A 20,197-nucleotide genomic window follows, 5' to 3' on the forward strand; every position below is an offset into this window, starting at 1 on the left:
GGTTCCTGAGATGCTGATCTCGCGAGATCTCGAGCTTCGTCTATTGATTCCTTCTAATCGATTGTCCACATAGAAGTGATATTTTTTTCAAAACCCAAATTTGATCATATCATGTCCTGCCACCTAAACTTAAAACCCTTTAATGCATTGCCGTCCAAGAGAAATATGCCAGCCCTAGATGTCATTTTAAATATTCCAGTAGCCTTATAAAGACAATAGACACAGGTAAGATTATTTTTGCAATGTTTTATTTAACCCAATATATCTAACGTTATCATTTCGCCATAAGTCTTTAATATCTGATTTGGATGTTACACTTACTCAGACTAGCCACATTTCAAGTGCTTAAGAACCACAAGTAGCTAGTAGCTATTATATTGGGCAGTGCACATCCAGTGGCATTTTAAAATTTTAACTGAAGACAGCCCTGGTCTGACTGGGCCCAAGTACCAGGTCTGAGGCCCCAAACGGCCGTTTCCTTCGCCGCCGCCATTCTCTGTTCTCGCCTTAACCTGATGTTCATCACCTCTGTGAGGATATAGCTAAGAATTAGAAGCTTTCGTCTTATTTTTCAGGGTTTAACAGCTTCACTTCCCTCCCCCTACACCCACTCCCTCCTTGTTCGCCTACTCCCTAGACTTCATACCTGATTTAATTACAGCCTCGACATATCACAGAAATGTAATCTAATCAATCAATCAGTTTGGAATGTTCTGGTCAGGCATTTCAAGGAAAAGAAGACTTGAACTTTTGTAGATTTAAGAGAAGAGGTTTATTTGAGCCCATCTGAGCACATTACCTGAGAGCAGAGATCTAAGAGTCCTTCCAACAGTGCTCCAACTTTAGGATAAGTGAGGAGATGTTTATATGGGCAGGAAGACAAAGAAAAATATAGCTATGCATCAGTTTTAGTTACTTTTCAAGTATTAACAGTTTTACATCAGGTGGACAGAATATACAGATAAGGTAAGGTCCTCATTAGAAGGGATCTGGAAGCAATTATTTTTATAATTTTATCAGGTTTTAGAAAGAACAGGCACTGCCTTCTATAACCATTTATCTTTTTAATGAGAACTGTTGGAAAGTATACTTGGCTAGCCCCACGAAGGCCTTGTTTAGGAATTCATTGTGTTCTCTTCGTTACTGATCAAGTCTGAACAGCAGCTTAGACATCCTTTCCTTTGTTATCTGTCACTGGGGACCTCTTCCACCTCGCCTTCCACAGAAAAAAAGAGACTATCTGCCTGATACCCCTTCTCATTTTCTCCCTCCCACAAAGATGTCTCGGCTGCAAAACAATCCTTACTTTTCTTTTGTTAATAGCTCCTTTGCCCCATTCCTCTTCCTATGAAAATCTTCCATTTTGTATAGCCCATTCCATTTTGTAGAGCACCATTCTAGTTGCTAGACTGGATGCTGCCTGATTCAGTAATCACTTAATAAAGCCAATTAGACATTCAAATATAATCAATTGAATTTTGTTCTTTAACAACAGTAATTTTGATAGTAGAATTTTTCTGATATTTTTTTCTTGGTCCCACCTGTTCCGGTCTTCTCCCTACCCCCAAAATAACATGTATTCTTTTCAAATATAAAAGCTAACATCCTTACCTCAATAAGATAGCCCATTATAATCTATTTTTTTTTCTTATTAAGAATTTGCAGTGTCTAGAATTTAGGAACATAAATATTAATTTTGATTTTACAGGACTGTAGGTAAAGGAATAGAAAGTGTCAGAGAATAGCCTGAAAATGAGTAGTCCATGAATGACCCACACTTGGTTTTTATCTCCTTAAAACATTACTGAATTTTGCTTGGTAAAGTTAAAACTACCAGGCACAAGTCATGGGACTCATCTCCCAGAACAATCATAGACTGTGCTGGACAAGTGGGAAGAATTTTTTTTAAGGTTTGGGTTCTTCCATAGAGGATTGATTCTGAGAAAGGTTTAAGGAAGCTGGGATTCATTCTGAATGGGTTGCTGTTTGTAAATTGGGATTAAGATATACTGGGATTGATTAGGATCTAGGTGCTGTTATGAGGTGAGGGTGGTTTAGCCATTGGATATCCCCACTATAGTTTGGAATAACAAAGGAGTCTGAGGCATCATTAGTTAGAAAACAATGGCCACTCAAAGAGGAGGTGGTTATGGCATTTTCAGTTACTGCATGACCTTGGGAGATACAGTGCTTCATATAGTAAGGGGAAGACTTAGCCTGGGGAGTTATAAACCTTTCACCCAAAGACCTTAGGAAATAGAGAATCCTCACTTGGAAGCTGGAGGTGTTGTACAGATTTGGTTTCAAAATGACCCCTTTTGTGTGCCAATGACGTAATATGTAGCTGAGCTATGTAGAAGGAGATAGAGAGAAAAATGAAAGGGGATGGAATAAAAACAGAAAGGGCAGAGAAGGGGAGTAAAGGTATGCATGGTTTTTGTCTTCCCTCTTTTCTTCACCTTCTTGAGTTAGGATCTTTTCTTCTTGATGCCTAGCATAGTGTCTAACATTTAAGCAGCATTCTGTAAATATTTGTTGATTGAATGAATTATTCAATCAGTTTTTGTCCTGAAATGCCAGAGAAGAAGGGCCAATGAGTTGGTATATATTGAAAATCATGTCTCTGCCAGTCCCTATTAAATGACAGAATTTTTATGTAAGCCTGAATTAGGTATTAATTAGGATCATCATTTTTTCCCTAAGCCAAAGATTCCTATTGCTACAATAAAAACAGCATCCTAGCCTGAAATGTTGAGAATAGGCCTGCAATTAGGGACTAATCAGTCCATTCTTAATCACAAGCATAACAGAATGACTCAAATATTGGTTTGATCTATCTTTACTTTCTTAATTTTTAATTCTCCTCTGCTAGTGTTCTTTAGACCTGATATGAATTGTTTTTTCCATTTGATTATATGTATTTTTTTTAACATCTCTAATTGAGATACAACTATTATGTATCCATTTTTTCTGTTATTTTCCAGAAGACTATAATGCCTTTCCTCCTGGATGCCGCTTTTTAAATTTGATCTGGTCTCTTTTACTCTCTGGACCAATGGTTGATTAGTTGAAAACTTTAGGAAAATAGTTCTGTTGCCACTACACCTTGACTTTTTGAACCTCACCGTCTTTTAATTTAATAACGTCTTGACCACATCTAATTATCTCAGGGGAAAAAACTCAACTCTATCTTGATATCATAATAATCATTGATTTTTTTTCTGGAAATTGGAGACCATATTCACTCCCATTCTATCTGTGTGGGGAGCAAGTTAAAAAACCTGAAAGTCCATGATTAAGGTGTCAGGAGGTTTGATTTTTTTGTTCGTTTTATTATTCCCAAGAAACAAGCTCTAAACTTCTCTCGAGAAAGCTTTCGGGGCGGAGCCCAAGGAGCTTAGATTCCTCCCATTGGTTCTTCCTGGGACCCTACCCGCCCACTCTGTCCCGCCTCTTGGGCGGATGAGCCAATAGGGACGTGAGTTGTGGTTCAAACGCAGAGCCTGGCGCGACCCTCGGAGCCTGGCGCGACCCTCGGAGGCAGAGTCGCGTGTGATTTTTGGCTGTTGGTCCTAACGTGGGTGAATGGAGAGGTGGTGCATGGTTGGGCGAGAGGGGTCTGGCGAGGAAGGAGGCGAGCTTGGGGCTGGGGGCCGGTACCCGGTGTCGGGGGGCTTAGGGTGAGAGCCGAGGATCGAGGGCTGGAGGTCTGGGGATAGGGGTGTTGGGCCCTGGGAGTCTCGTGTGGTCTATAGCGCGGAGCCGGTTGCGGCCGCGACCCACGACAGTTCGGTCCTGATGAGTACCGGGGCCTCTGTCAGCCCCAAACCGCCAACTCTTCTGGAATTTAGCGCCTCTGACTCAGGTTTTAAAAGTTAAGAGCTGGCTGAAATAGGGCTGCTTCTGCTTAACCGTTTTTGCGTGGACGTGCCCCGTGTGGAAAGTTTGCTCTTTGCTACACTTTAGGTTTTCTCTTTTTCCCTAACCTCCACGGTCTAATATGTAATTTCACACCCCTAGTTAATCCAGAATGGCTACTCTGATCTTTGTTGATAAGGAAAATGGAGAACCAAGGACCCGTGTGGCTCCTAAGGACCGGCTGAAGCAGGCATCTGGGTCTTGTAAGTATACAGGCTGCAGTCAGATACACAGGTATTATCAGTCGTGGATATGGCCTGGAGCCTAGGGAGGCATGTAATGTACCTTGTGAGTAATTGGAGTCAAGTTTACAGATTACAGGCATACCTCCTTTATTGTGCTTCAGAGATGTTCAATTTTTTACAAATTAAAGGCAAGACTCTCCACCAGCAAAAAAGTTATGACTCGCTTTATTGCAATACTCTATTGCTTTGGTCTGCAACTGAACGTGCAATATCTCTGAGGTATACCTGTACTGCCATTGTAACATGCTTCATATGAGTCTCTCTCCTATTTAATATCTGAACGAGATTTAAGAGGGCACTGAAGTACTAGTAGGCATATGGCCACACCACCATCAAAAATGGGGGTTGAGTTTGGGGGTGATAATTAGGCGAAGTTTATATACACAGTCAGCCTTCAAGTTGCACAGTTTACTGCCCTGATAATTGTATGGTGCATTTTCTTTAGCAGTCAAAGCTCTAGATGGGAGAACTCAGGATTCAACACCGCATGTTGGCAAAATGTTTGGTGCTCCACCAGCCTTACCTAAAGCTGCCAGAAAGGCTTTGGGAACTGTCAACAGAGCTACAGAAAAGTCAGTAAAGACTAATGGACCTCTCAAACAGAAACAGACAACCTTCTCTGCCAAAAAGGTAAGTGTTGGCTATAAAGACACCGTTTAAACCTTTAAGTACCTTTTATCATTAAAATGACTGTTAGCATCGTATCTGGTTTTCTTCCCTGTAAGTAGGGCACATCTAGCCTAGCAAACATAGATTAACGGAAGAGAATCATACTGTCTTTATGGACTTCCTCTGTAACTCGAGATCAGAAGTCTTAGAAGCAGCTGGTGAATATTTTTGCCTCACCTGTCCTTAACTAATGTCTTGAAGCTAACTGATTGGTTGGTAGTACAGGCATACCTCAGATATTTCGGGTTAGGTTCCAGGCCAATACTAAAGCAAGTATCACAATAAAGTGAGTCATCCCTTTGCTGTTGGAGGGTCTAGCCTTCAATTTGCAAAAGAAGCAACACCTATGAAGCACAATGAAATGAAGGGTGATAAAACGAGGTAGGCTTTTATTTAATTACACATTCATAAAGTACTGAGCTGGTGGGTACTTTGTAGGAGGTCCCATTGTTGATATAATAGCTCAGGTGTTGCCATGTTCCTCCCTGCTTCTCAGAGCAAGCACCAGCTTGTTAGATGATAATTTGCCAGCATGTTGACCTTTGTGTTTGTGCATAAACTACAGGCCAGACTGAGAAAACTTTGTTGAGAAAGATGTCTTCAGCATGTGGATTAACACTTTATTTGAATAATTTTGTTTAATGTGTATTAGGAAAAAACAACTAGTACTTTACATCAAACTGAGACTTACATGTAGTGTAGTTTAGGACAAGGACATCTTTTATTTTTTAATTTACTTATTTTAATTAGTTTCAAGTATATAGTACCTTAGTTAGACATCTGTATAGTTTGTAAAACGATCCCCGCAATTGCTCCCTCCATCCCCTGACCCTCCACCTAGCCAACGTATTAATGCTAACGGCATTCTCTATGCCATGCTCCCATTCCTGTGACCATCCATCAGCTACTAATTTGTACTTCTTTAACCCTTCACCCTATTCTCCCGGCCCCCCAAACCCTCCTCCCCTCTGTCCATCACTAAATTGTCCACTATATTGTAAGCCTGTTTTTGATTAGTTTGTTCTTTTTATTCCTTAGATTCCACATATAAGTGAAATCATACAGTGTTTCTTTCTCTGACTTAAATACCTTCTAGGTCCATCAAAGCAATATCTTTTTCCATCCCCTTCCTTTTCATACGTCGGAGTCTTGTTTTCTTATCTTTTCAGCCACTCTATCTTTTGTATGGAGCATTAATTCTTTTCCATTTAAGGTACTTATTGATAGGAATGTAGTTGTTACCATTCTTTATTCCTGTTTTTGATACATGTTTTTTCTTCTTAAAAAGTCCCTCTAACATTTCCTGTAATACTGTCTTGGTGGTGCTAAATTCCTTTAGCTTATTTTTGTCTGGGAAGCTCTTTTTCTGTCCTTCAACTCTAAATAATAGCTTTGCTGGATAAATTGTTCTTGGTTGTAGATCCTGGGTCTTCATCCTGTCAAATATTTTTTTGCCAAGCCCTTCTGTCCTTTTGAGAAATCAGCTGCCAGTCCTATGGGTGTTCCCTTATAAGTAATTATTTCTTTTTCTCTTGCTGCTTTTAATATTCTTTCTTTGTATTTAACCTTTGGCATTTTAATTATGTGTCTTGGTGTGGACCTCTCTGGATCCCTGATTTTTGGAATTCCCTGAGCTTCCTGGGGTTTTGTCCTTTTCCTTCACTAAGTTAGGGAAGTTTTCCATCATTATTTCTTCAAACAGCTGTTCAACATCTTGATTTTCTTCTGTTGTGCGAATCAGACGAATATTTGGAGCCTTAATAGTGTCCTATATCCTCCTTAAATTATTTTTATAGTCTTGGCATCTTTTTTCTTGCCATTCTGATTGAGTGTCCTGATTGGCTTTCTTGTCCTCTAGATAGGGCATTTGATCCTCCTCTTTATTCACTTTGTTTATTCCTTTGTATATTCCATTTAATATACTTCTCATCTCAGATGATGTGTTCCATTTTAGACTGGTTCCCTTTTATAATTTCCTTTTCCATTTTTATCTCTTTGTTGGAGTTCTCCATACTTCCCAAAAGTTCATTGAGCAGCTTTATAACTAGTGTTTTGAACTCTGCATCTTTTAGATTACTTGACTCTATTATATTTGGATCTCTCTTCTGTTCTGTCACATGGTTTCTGCTTCTTTGTCTTCCCATTATGGCTGCCTTTCCGTGTCTGTTTCTATGTACTAAGGAAAGCTTCTAAGTCTCCTGGTCTTATTAGTGTGGATTTATTAAGTAGGTGTCCAGTGACACAGTCCTGTGAGGGGTTCAGCTGCAGGCCAAAGTTAGCCCAAGCCTGTACCCCTCCGGAGCCACCTGTTAAGATTCAGCAAGCAATCACAGGTGCTGTGCTTATTAGTTGCCACACTAGAAACTAAGGCCAGCTGCCTTCTCCAGTGTGAGTCTCAGCAAGGTGCACCTGACTTGTTGAGGATAACACCTGGATGTGGCTTGGGTGGGGCCTGAGTTTGGGGAGGTGGGGTTTCAGGGAATCCTCTGGGCAGAGTGACCTCTGTTACCCAGTCTGATGATGTCACGGCTATGGCGGCACTGTGGCCCGTGCACAGGTAGGGGTAAGGCTCAACAGGGAACGATGGATACCGCTGGCACTTCTGCACAGAGCGAGTCTCGCCTCGGCCCTCACTCCGACAATGTCTCCCTGTAAGTCCCTGGTGTCCCCTGCGTGCAGCTGATTGGCACTGGTGCTCAGAGCGAATGGGTCTGTCCCCGCCAAAATCCACTTGAGACACGGCCTCTTTAAGAGGCGTCTGCCACTGCCATAGCCTCCATCTCAGCCTCTAGGGACCGGGCAGCCCCACGTTCTCTCCCTGTCTTACCTTCTGCCATTGCAGGGTGATTTCTTGGATTTCTCCCTAGTCGTATGGTTTATTCATCTAGATCCCAGGTGTTTTTTCCTTGCTGCTACTCCTTGTTTTGGTCATAACTTTGATTTGATCACCAGAGGGATGAACAAGCCTCTATCATCTACACCATTTTTTTTTCTCTCCACAAGAGCATCTTTAAAAAAAAAGAAAAAAAAATCTGAATTGAGTAGGAGAGAAATGTTAAATCAAGTATTAGAAGGATATGGCAAAAATGAGAATGTGACACAGAACTGAAGTGTGGGAAACCCTGCCCTCAGGGTTTTCTCTAGGCATGCAAATGTGCTGCTGTAAGATGAAATCAAGATTAAATTCCTTTTGGCCTTCCTGCCAGTCTAGACTAGGGAGTTATCTATCCATGGTTGTCTTCTAAAGTCTTTAACTATTTTTTGCTGTTTCTTACTCAGTGTGTGTGTTTGAGGAACACAAACTTGTTTTTAATATTAATCAAGTAAATAATTAAAATAAGATTAATGGAAACATGGAAAATCATACTTCCAAAAGCCCAAAATGGCCTCTAGGATTAGCTTCTATTCTTGGTGACTCCTCCTTCCCTCCCCTGTTAGGTTGAGTGATTGAGTTGATGACCACCATGCATTCTTGATGACTTTTGCTGACAGGTGCTAATAATTAAATTTCAGACTTTTGAGCCATGCTACTAGAATTGCTTGCTGAGTTGTGTGTAACCATGAGAACTAAGGATTATGGTTTTTTAGAAGTCAGTATGAAATTTGAAAAAAATCAAAATGTGGTGAAGCCTTTACATGTCTTGAAAGAAGCCCTACTATCCCTTGTACTAATCAGTTGACAAGACTTCCACTCTCACTAACTCATTTTCTTGGGTTGTTTTAGGTGACGGAGAAAACCGTTAAAGCCAAAACCTCCGTTCCTGCTTCAGATGACGCCTATCCAGAAATAGAAAAATTCTTTCCCTTCAATCCTCTAGGTAGTATATTTTGGTATCACAAACATGCTTTAGCTTTGAGTTTCTCTTAGATTCCAATTCAGCAAACTTGATATGGATATGAATATGACATATGACCAAAAAGTATAATGAGACTGTCTAAATTTGGGTTGCTTTTAACAAATATACTTGCTGGATGTATTTGTAAAGTAACATCTTAGGTCAGAGGGGGAATTGGAACAAAGATGTGGAGAACATTGTTCCTGTCCTCAAAAGCTTGCCACTGAGGGGAGATGTGTTCACTAATCTCGAACAAGTCTAAGGTGGACAGTTCTAGTAAGCCTGTTAGAAAGTGGGCTTTATGTCAAGTTGAACAGTACCTGAAAAATCCACATAGCCTGCCCTTTCAACCTGCTACATGTATCTGAAATATTTTCTGTTATAGAAGCAGCTTTTTGAGCTTTTAATTTACCCACATTTGAGGAAAGGCTACTGTATACTAAGCACTGTTAGGCTTTGGTTAACAAGACTGGCCCTGCCCTGAGAAAGCCCACTATTTGGAGAGGAAGTCAAACTGAACACATCATCTCAGTGAGTGAGCAAGGAGGAAGACAGGGTCTGTTAGAGGGAACCAAACCTATCTTGGAGTAGCAGGGAAGCTTTCCCTCAGGAAGTGACTCAAAGTGGAGGCTTGAAGGTTATACGGAGCCATCTGGGTGAAGGAGGGGAGGCGCAAGCCAAGAGCATCGTGCGTAGAAGTATGTGCAAAGATCCTGAGATAGTTGAAGGACAGGAGTTGTTCAGGGAAACTGAAAGGCAGAGTGAAGGGTGGGTGATACATGTGATGTGGTGCGGACCGATTACTCAGGGCCTTCTAGATTTTTCAGCTGGATGTTTTCCCCTTTCATCCAAAGGGCATTTAGTTATTTTACAAGGACACATCCAGGTCATTTCTGGCTTTTATACGTTACAAACAATTCTGCAGTTAGCATTCTGGAAATTATACTGCTGTGAATTTGTGAGTATATCTGGAGAGTAAACTTTAAGGATTGCTGAGGCTTGAAGGGTGTGTGATGTTTTGATAGAATATAGTACATCCACGCTAATGATTTCCATTCAGCCATTAAGGAAAATGTGGTAGATTTTTGTATATTAACCAGGAAAGAGGGATACAATATACTGTTTCAGGAAAGAGAGGTTGCCTTTTTACCCTTTAAAATATAAGCATAAATTAGTGAACGCACCTTCAGTAAATTACTGAATTACTGAACCCACCTCCCCCATGTTCTCTAACTGAAAATGTTTTAAAACTTTAATCTTTATCAGAAGGACAATGGCTATCTCGTTTTAAATTAGGATGCGTGTTTGTGCATATGTGAGAGCACATTCGATCATTGGACATTTACAGTTTTTTTAACTTTTTGTTTGTATCTTTGTTTTCCTTTCCTAATGTGACTTTCTTATTTATTTATTTATTTTTTTAAGAGCTCTGTGGATAAAGAAAATTAGCCCTGTTGTGTCTCACATTTCTTTCCTCTGGAGTCTTTTGTATATTTATGGTTTCCTTTACAATTCAGTGGTTTTAAATTAAGTAGTCACTATCACTCAATTCCTTTTTGACTTCTGGGTTTTACCAGGCTTGAAAAAAAGCAGACGAATCCCTAATATTTAGGCTTTAGAGAACGTTTGTACTTTACAAAATGATGGTTCTTTGTTCTTTTTGAGAAAATGCTTAAACTCCTTGAAAAGAGGGAAGACTTAAAATTTAAATCCTACTTTTGTTACTGTTGAGAAAAATTAGTTGTTTTCGATAACTAACACAGTGGTGATTCTCAATTTTTTTTTTTAATGACTCCTTTGTACTCTTAAAAATTAGCGAAAGCCCCAAAGAACTTTTGGTTGTATGTTCTGCTTATATTCCCTGTATTAGAAATTAAACTTGAGATGTTTAAAATTATTAATTGGTTAAAAAATAACAAACCTATTACATTAATGTAAATAGCTTTTTAAAAACAATAACTTTTTAAAACAAAAAAACTTACTGAGAAGACTGTCATGGTTTTATATTTTTGAAAACTTGCTTAATTTGGCTTAATGTAAGATAGCTAAATTCTCATCTAATTTCTATATTCAGTCTGTTGTATCTGGGTTAGTTGAAGTATATGAAGAAAATCTAGCCTCACGCAGATACGTGGTTAGGAAAGGGAGAAGCATTTCAATAATCTTTTCAGATAAGTATAGATAGTGTTCTTTGATACTACACTAAAACTCAAACTGTGGCTGTTTCTGAACATATAGTTGCAATGTGAAATCTGAAATCATATCAGTGAACATTTTATACTGACAATAAAATCCATTGGTCTATTTGGTACTTCAGATGTGTTTCTTATCCTTGTATTCATCACACATTGATCATTTAGGAACATTGATTCATTGAGAAATGTAGATTAACTGGATGTTGAAATGTTTCATTATGCAATATCAAAAGCACATTCATTAATATTACCACTGATCTCATCAGATAAATCTAAGAAGTAGGAAGCTATGACGCTGATGATTGCAGATTAGTTTTCCGAACTTCTAGTTTTTTTTTCTTGAAATTGTGAATTTTATCATTGGCAACAAATACTGTTTTCTTCAAAGTGATAGACCTCTTTCATTCCTCTGAGAAAATATGCAATATCCAAGTCTGAGTAAACATAGTTTGTCTTTCATTTTTTTTCAACTAAATGGTGTTCCAGGACAAAGACCTGTAGTTTAACTTGCAAATCAAATAATTGCCCAATTCCTTTTTCTTTGAGGTCACCATCATACTTGTATATGCAGCAGAGGTGCTTTATGGCACACTTCTCATTTTATCACATAGAGTATTAAAAAGACATGTCCTCAGAGGTCGAAAGCTAATAAAATTAATACTTTTTACTGCATATGGTAAAATGATATGTGAAACTGGCATTTCTTACCGCAGGCGAATGGGACTAAGGAATATAGTGACTAGTTTATTGCCCTTGCCTTGATTTGTATTAAAGCACAGCGATTTTATCCACCATTGCTTTTGTACCATCATTGCAAATGTCAGCACAGTGGGAAAAGTTATTAATATTATTGGAAAAATAGTTTTGACATCATGGACCTGCTGAGAGGATCTGAGACCCTCAGGAGTTCACTGACCATATGGAGAACTGCTGCCTTGACAAAATCCTTTCTCTTTGTGGCAGATTTCGAGAGTTTTGACTTGCCTGAAGAGCACCAGATTGCACAGCTCCCCTTGAATGGAGTGCCTCTCATGATCCTCGAAGAAGAGAGAGAACTCGAAAAGCTTTTACACTTGGGCCCTCCTTCTCCTCTGAAGATGCCCCCTCCACTGTGGGAGTCTAGTAAGTGAATAAGTGTCCTTCTAGAAGGGCCGCAAACAATCTTTCATAACACTTCCATCACGTGGGAACAAAGTTGTGTAGAAGGTCAGCCTACAAGTAATTTCAAACCATCCTTCAAACTTCAGGATAAGGTTTCAGGATAACAAAAAGTGTTCTCGATTTGTATTGCTTCTTAGTTCCAAATGCCAGGGAAAATCAAGTCATTCTGAAATCTGTACAGTCTTAGGTACAGCAAAATAAGATTGAATTTAGCATATAGCTTTTTAGGTTATAAATTGAAGTATAATAAACTTGCTTGGAATGAGAATTCCAAGTTATATCCAAAGCTAATACAGGATCAAGACACCCATGCAATAGCATAGAATAACAAAACCGTCTTACTGTATGTTTTCTATTTGTTCTGATGGGATAACTTATACTATTCCATAAATTTACTTCAGTGATATTGTTGGCTCTTACTTGTGTCTCTAAGAAAATAGAATTTCAGGTACTTCTAAGATGTATTTCCTAATAGAGATTAATTCTGGGACCACAGCCAAATTCTAAGAAGTGTGTATGTGTGTGTATGTGTTTGTAGGTATGGGGGGTACGGATTCATTAAATAAAGGGAAAAACAATTGATGATTAAAAGTGACAACTAATGTCTATATTGAGATGGACAATGAATCAAGGATTTGCAGATATTGAATAAGAAATTCCTGTTTTCTAGATCCGTTGCCGTCTCCCTCAAGCATTCTGTCGACTCTGGATGTTGAATTGCCACCTGTTTGCTATGACTTAGATGTTTAAGTTTCCTAGTGCCTTATAGTTTGTATGTATTAATAGTTCGTATTAATAAAGCAATTCTGTAACAGACTCTTAATCTTGCGGTTGCTATTTGTAATTTGCTTAAAACAGTGTAAAAACTAGTGGAAGTGTTAATAGACAAGAGTCTATAACCAGACAATAGAAGTTTGTCTGACTTGAAGAACTTACCTTAAAACTCTTTGGTTTGTTTTAACAGTTTGTTTTAGAAGATGCCACTGTTTTCCCTGAAACATATACCCCTCAATGTGTACTTTATTGCCTTTTTTGTGGCCATTAACTAGTGACAGTTATTAGATCTCTTAATTAGACGAGCTACTTCAACTCATTAAGTATCTTGCTAGGCATTCTTTATTGCTGGTTTTATTTAGTTTCTAATGACTTTAATGCTCAGTATTTAGTAATCAGAATTTGAAAGGTTCTGAATCTCCTAAGAACTTCACTTCCTTGAGATCTTCAGTTAGGGTCTTTGAAGATCACAGCAGATAATTTACTGATAGTGAGATCCACTCTTCAGTATAGGAACTTGTTTACGTGCTTACCTTGTGCTGGGAACTGTTTTAAGAATTAAATAAGCATTATCATGTTTCATGTTTATGACCCTATTTTTTCAGATGAAGACAGCGAAGCTCAGGATATCACTGGTATGCTAAAGACACGAAGAGCTAGAAAATGGTAGAGCTGGTATTTTAATTCCAAATCGGAGATTGGATCCAAAATATCAGAGTGAACGTGGTTGCCCATGGATTAATTATCACCATTTAAAATGTCAAAGGTTCATGTATCTGCTCTTCCCTTGGAAAAACAGATCTGGCAATGGTAGGTCCTTGTTTCCAGTGCTTGGTGGACTGGCATGGAGTGCTAGCTGCCTTTTAGGTGGAGTGTGGGCTTTTTGTCCTCAAGACCCTACCTGTGATGGTCCGAAGTTGTTTTTTTTGTTTTTTTGTTTTTTCCTCTTTATCTTCGCTGACTTCGAACCTGCTTAACTCACTTTACTTGCCTGGGCCATATAGTCAGTTGAATTTGATCTTTGCTTAATACTAAGCTCTGTAGGAAGCATTTCCCCTGAAACATCTGTAGCATCTATAGTCAAGTTAGAAGGCAAACTCTTTTCCATTGTTTTTAGAGAAAGCTGTAAGATATTAGTTATGAACTAGAAACACATACTGACATTGATCCTGACTTTAGAACTTTTACTCACTAAATATCACAATCAGTCCGAATTTCTGGAATTAGTAGAAAGCATTCGAAGAAAAGAGTAAAATAAGATTTGGGGTGCTTGGCTTTAGAGGAGAGTGTTAGATCTGGTATTTTCAGGCACAATAAGGCCACTTTGAAAAGCAAGGCATCATTCTGAATGGGTTTCATACCCTACAATAAATTCAGAAACTTTGGAAAATGGTCTCTTGTGGATGGAACAAAGGGCTGGGAGCAAGGCGACTAGTCAGTCCTTTACCCGTTAGCTCCTGTCCTCAGGCAATTGCCAGCATGGAGTCATCTTCTCCCCATCCACTGCCAGTCAGATTACAAAGTGCTTGTAATAGTGTTTGAGACTTTAATTGAGATCTTTAAACATGATTTTCCATTAACAGATAATTTTCATTTGGGGGGATTGTTGCTATTTGTATACGACTTACTAAATGTAATGTGTTTGGCATCATTACATGAAAAAGCTTACCAGAAGTCTTGTTTGGAATTCTAGTCTGTTCAAGTGGTAACACTCTTGGATTAAAGTTTCTTTCAAGACAGACAGCAGCACTACCCTGGACCTAAAGGTGCTGTTATCTGCATAAGGTTCACCTACCCCAAGCAGCTCGTCTGCTGATATTTTTCAGGCTTCAAATTCCAATTAACCTTCAACAGGAACACAAATATATTAATGTATTAACTAGTGACAGTTTTCAATATATTAATGTTAATATTTTCTATCAGATTAATTCTGAGCAATAGTACTAAGTCACAAAAGGGTCAATACTACAGAAGAAATTCCTAAGTTTACTTGTTCTTTCCATGAACTTACTCATAAATCGTTTACTGAGACGTACGATGGTTATGTAACATCACCCCTGCCTTCAGGTACCTGTGATCCAGTGGGGAAGATGGCACGAAATGCTATCGTGATACAGGAAAATGAATGCAGGGGCGGGAGGGGCCAGGTATGGGGAGGACGCCGCTTCGTCCTGAGCAGAAGGAGCAGCGTTTGCACGTGCCAAGAGTAAGAGAACACAGCTTGCTAAGTGAAAACTGCCCTTTTTTTTTTTTTTTTTTGGTCATAGGTTTCGGGGAGTAGTGTGGTTGGGAACAAATGAGTCTGGAGTGTTAAGCAGGAGTCAGAGGGCTTTGTAAACTGTAAAAGGTTAGAGTCTGAGGAGAGTTGGTGCCATGGAAAGGTTTTAAGAAGGGAGGCGATCTGGCATTTCTGTAGACTCGTGTAACCACCGTGGCAGTTAGGATGCAGAACAGATAAATCACACACCCCACTGCTGGCTCCCTCCTATTTCCATGTAGTAGGGGTCGGCAGACTGCACCCAAGTCAAATCTGGCCCATGGCTTCTTAGGACGCAGAAGCTAAGAGTGGTTTTTATATATTCAAAGTGTAAAAAGAACAAAAACAACAAAGATAGAAGAATACGCAATGAACCATATGCAGCCCACAGACCCTAACTATTTACAGTCGGGCCTTCTGCCTTATAGTCGTGCCCCAGGCCCACTCCTAACCCTTGGAAACCACTAGTCTTCCTCTGTCACCGATTTTGCCCTTTGGTGAGTGTCGTACAGTGGTAGCGTGCAGTATGTAGCCTTTGGAGACCTTGCATTTATATCTAATTCACATTGATGTCTCTAACCCACGGTCGTATCTCTAACTCAGGTCTCTTCCTAGAACTCCAAGACCCCTGTCTATAGTTGCTTTCATGAGATCTCAAATCTAACACATCTAAGTTGGAATTCTAGATTCTCCCCTTTGCCAGCCTTCTCTGCCTCGATCAGTGGTGTTTACTGCTGTCACAAACCTGGGAGCTACCCTTGTCACTTCCATTTCTTCTCACATCCATCCCAAAAGAAGCCTGATGATTCTGCTTCTACTCTATATTCCTAGTTCATTCACTTCTTTCCACCCCTCAAATGCAAACCATTTTCTTAATGATGACCATCTAATCTGCCCATGCCTTGTCTAGTCCATTTTCCACCATCAGCCAGAGTGACATTTTAAAATTCAAATCTAATGCTCATTCTTCCGCTTAAAGCCTTCCAGTAGATTCTCACTGTGCCTTGGTGACATCTGAGCTCTTTTCCCTGGTCCTTGAGACCTTGTGTGGTCTGGGCTCTCCCTGATGCTTCAGTGTCACCCTGTTCCATGCTCCTTTGCTGCACCTGCCTTTTAGTTCTTGCGTACCCTATTCCTGCGGCACCTTGCAGGAGGCATGCCTCTGGTTTCATGGCTGGTGCCTCCTGATTTGCATTTCGGATTCCTTTGCTGAGGCTGGTTCCAGCTGAGGCGTCAGTTGGAGGTCTCCAGCCTCACCTCAAGTTGAAGAACTGCTTGCTTCTCTTCATCTTATGTCTCACCTGGTTATCTTCAGCTTCCTCAGCCCACAGATCTGAGTAGTCCCCTAGCCTTGCTGATTTCACCTCTTAAATATTTCAAAAAGGCCTGTGTTTTTTCCAGTGCTACTGTTCTTCCTTTTCAGGCCACCATTACTTCTCACCTGGGGTGTTCTAACAGCCTCTCATTCTTTAATGTCACCTCCCCAAAGCCATTCTTCAGGTGACTGTCAGGGTGAGCTTTCCCTTTCAGCAAATGTGGTATCATTTACTTTTAATTTTGGACATTGTAGTTTTCAACTAGAAATTTGATTTCAGTCTTTATTTTTATATATATTTTCCATGTCTCTACTCCACCTTGTGAACATATTAAACAGTTGTAATCTATGTTTTAATGTCCTTGTCTGCTAATTCTAATATCTGGGTCAATTCCGAATCAATTTTAGATCGATTTTTTTTTTCTTATTCCCTGTTATAGGCCATGTTCTCCTGCTTTGTATGCCTAGCAGGTTTTAATTTGTTGCCAGATGTGAATTTGAGATACGTTTGACATATAATTTTGCTTAAGTTTAAGGTATACAACGTGTTGATTTGATACACTTGTATTTTGCAGAATTGCCAGCAAAGCATTAGTTAATACCTCCATCACTTCACATAGTTACCACTTTTTTTTTTTGTGGTGAGCATATTTAAAATCTGCTCTCTTAGCAACTTTCAAGTATGTAATACAGTATTGTTAACTGTAGTCACCATGCTGTGTTAGATTCCCCAGGACTTATCTCCTAACTGGAAGTTCGTTCCCTTTGACCAACGTCTCCCCATTTCCCTCACCCCACCTGCTTCAGCCCCGGGTAACCACCATTCTACTTTATTTCTGTGAATTCAGCTGTTTTTTAGATTCCACGTATAAGTGGTATACGGTATTTGTCTTTCTGTCTGACTGATTTCACTTAGCATAGTACCCTCAAGATCTAGCCATGTTGTTGCAAGTGATGGCAGGATTTCCTTTCTCATGGCTGAATAATGTTCCATTGCATATATTCCATTGTATATATAAACCACATCTTTATTCATCTGTTGATGGATACTTGGCTATTGTCAACAATGTTGCAGTGAACATGTGAGTGCAGATATCTGCTTAAGGTCCTGTTTTTATTTTTTTATTTTGGACATATACCAATAAGTGGGATTGCTGGATTATGTGGTAGTTCTATGTTTGATTTTTTTTAAAGAATGAGGCAAGACTCTTAATATATCTACTGTTCCATGAATTATGAGGTTTTCCAGTCTGGCTGTTGGGAATGGGCACTCTTCCCTGCCATATGTGAGCTCTGGACGTCCTTCCCCTATTCCTTTCAGGTGGTTCTTGCCCATGCATGTGATGCGCGGTGCTCTTCTGAATGCCAGAGGGAGACCCTCTGCACATTTCCAGGGCTCGCTCTCTGTGCGTCTCTTTCTCCTCCAGTGCTCTGCCCTGCAAACTCCAGCTGCCTTGGTCTCCCCTGATTTTGTTCTCTTTCAACTCAGAGTTGGCTTGGCTCTGCTTGGGTCCTCTTCCTTTCCTCCCTGCTCCGTGCACCTCATTTGTTTCCCATTTCTCCGGGGTCACTGTCGTTTGTTGCCCCATGTCTATTTTCTTGGAAACCATTGTTTCATACATTTGTCCTGTTGTTTCAGGGAGGAGAGTAAATTGGTCATTTTTACTCCATCTTGGTGGAAATGAAAGTTCCTTCCAGATGTCATTTACTTTTTTTTTTTTAACTAAAGTAAAATTCACATAACATAAAATTCATTTTAACCATTTTGAAGTGTACAAGTTAGTGGCTTTTAGTACATTCATGATTTTGTGTAACCATCACCACTGTCTAATTTCAGAATGTTTCATTGCCCCAAAAGAGAAACCTGTCCTCGTGAGGCGTTCATTCTCCCTTTCATTTAATGTTTAATAATGTCCCACTGCCCTGGGGGTAAAGTAGCTCCTGAGGCCATGTGGGAGGTGATGTGTGATTTGTCACCTGGAAAGCTCTTCCCTTTGGCCTGGCTTCTTTTCACTGAGATACTTATCTTTTGGGGAGCCTTTCGTGATACCCCAGGATTAGATGCCCTCCTATTTGCTCAATTAGTCTTAAACTTCTAGCACTTCCCACGCTAAGCTGTGTCTGCCTGTGTGTCTGGCTGTCTGTTCTGCCACATGAGCGGCGGCTTGCCCTCCCCTGCCACACGGCTCCATCCTGTTTGTGTTCTCACAGCCCCACACACCTGTTCACTGAGAAGATCCAGGTCCTTAGGGGGATATGTGAACTTGGCTTGCTTTCTTCAGTGACTGCTATCAACGGTGTTTTGTTGACCTCTCCTCCCTGGCAGGTGGTGGGTCATGCTTAACAGCATCTCATAGCTTTCTAGTTATTTTTGGTTAAAATTCAATTTTGGCTTGGAATATAAGTCTCAATCCTGTTTGTTTTAAAACTTCAGTCTCAAAACTCACTACAAGCTCTCCTCCCTCTCCTGACACTGGCTCGAGCTAGGACTGAAACACGCGTGGTACATGTTGTGCTCTCCACACACGTCCCCTCTCCCCCGCAGATGTCAGACCCCTCGAGGGCCTTACTGCAGCCCAGTGCCAGGGAGGATGCTGGAGGGAGAAGAGATCTGTTCATGTGACAGGCTGCATGTTGGTCATGGGGAGGGTCCTGGCATCGTTCTGGGTATGAAGCTCTCTGTGGTGCTGGTGGCCTCTGCTCTCTATAGGGGTGTGTATGACCACTTATTTCTCTACATCTGTGGACCCTACTGGGATTGGCAGTCATGCCTCTTCCCATGCTTTTCCCAGGTGGGGTCTCCTATTGCTTGGTCTAGGGGTCATCCATGGCCTCTGCCCTCCATTGATAATCAGTGGGGTCCTTTCTATACACTTTGAAGACCACAGAGTATGGGATGGGGTCAAGGCTTCCCAGGGACACTACATCAGAAGATCTTAAGGCCCTACAGTCCGCTACTCCAGCAGGTCAGAAGTCTAGACCAGGAGCAGGTACCAGTGTTTAAGTTCAAGTCCCCACATACCAGTGATCTCCCCTTTCTTCCCATAGTGAGGTAAGAAGATTGAAACGGACACACTGTGTTCTCGGGTCCCTAGAATGCTCCCCGCAGGAACCCTCTCGCTCCACTTGGCTCTGTTGGCAGCACCAGATGGGCCTACAATTTCTGAGATGCCACCCTCCCCTTCTTGCAGGTCCGCATCTTCACACATCGTTCATTTAGAGCTACTCTTGCCTACAGGAGGGTGAGGAACCACTCCCTCCCACCATGGATGTGGCCTTTCCCTGCAGACACCCAAAGGCGAACCGCCTCCTCTCAGGCTCCTTTCCTTTCCTGATGGCTGATGCCCGCAGGGTTGGTTCTGGCATCTCTTGGCAAGTGCAGTGCTCACTTAAGAACATGCTGCACTTGATGGCTTTTGAGGACCAGTTAGGCACATGTGGTCAAGCAATAGGAGCAATCAAATGACAGATCATCCACCCTGCTCCTCCAGCTAGAGTGAACGCCTGCTGAGGGGTTATCTTCGAGTCTCCAAGTCCAAAGCCTTACCTGGGGTAGAGAAACTATGAATTTGTGGAATTGAATTACAGCAGGAAGTATGACAGTATAGTGGCTTGCCCACGTCCCTGTGTGCACAGGCTCCCAGGAGGATTCGTACCCACACTCCCTGTAAAGAGGCTTCTGTTCCTGTTAGAAGAGCCCAGATTGATGGGGGTGCACAGTGGAGCAGGCCCTGCCTTCCTCTGGAGCTAGAGGACTAGAAGAGGTTTCCATGGCGATGGCATGCACCACCCCTCGCCTCCATTCTGCAGCCCCACGACAGAGATGA

The 20,197-nt window shown here is 40.8% G+C and overlaps 1 protein-coding gene across 6 annotated transcripts; it reads left to right on the top strand.

The window, feature by feature from the left end:
* Positions 1–18: 18 nt before the first annotated feature.
* PTTG1 (pituitary tumor-transforming 1) lies at positions 19–12,847 on the top strand. Of its 6 annotated transcripts, none has more exons than XM_025043071.1 (6): positions 19–225; positions 4,021–4,121; positions 4,612–4,793; positions 8,557–8,650; positions 11,827–11,985; positions 12,695–12,847. In XM_025043071.1, exons 2-6 carry the CDS (start codon positions 4,031–4,033, stop codon positions 12,772–12,774), a joined length of 606 nt encoding a protein of 201 aa, XP_024898839.1. In that variant the 5' UTR covers positions 19–225; positions 4,021–4,030; the 3' UTR covers positions 12,775–12,847. The 6 variants fall into 6 exon arrangements, with proteins under 6 accessions (XP_024898839.1, XP_006906542.1, XP_006906541.1 ...); XM_006906480.3 differs by having other exon boundaries at positions 21–225; positions 4,609–4,793; XM_006906479.3 differs by lacking the exon at positions 19–225 and adding an exon at positions 3,434–3,577 and having other exon boundaries at positions 4,609–4,793.
* The last annotated feature ends 7,350 nt before the right edge of the window (positions 12,848–20,197 follow it).

Source organism: Pteropus alecto, unplaced genomic scaffold (genome assembly GCF_000325575.1).
Source record: "Pteropus alecto unplaced genomic scaffold, ASM32557v1 scaffold40, whole genome shotgun sequence".
Classification (NCBI taxonomy): Eukaryota; Metazoa; Chordata; class Mammalia; order Chiroptera; family Pteropodidae; genus Pteropus; species Pteropus alecto.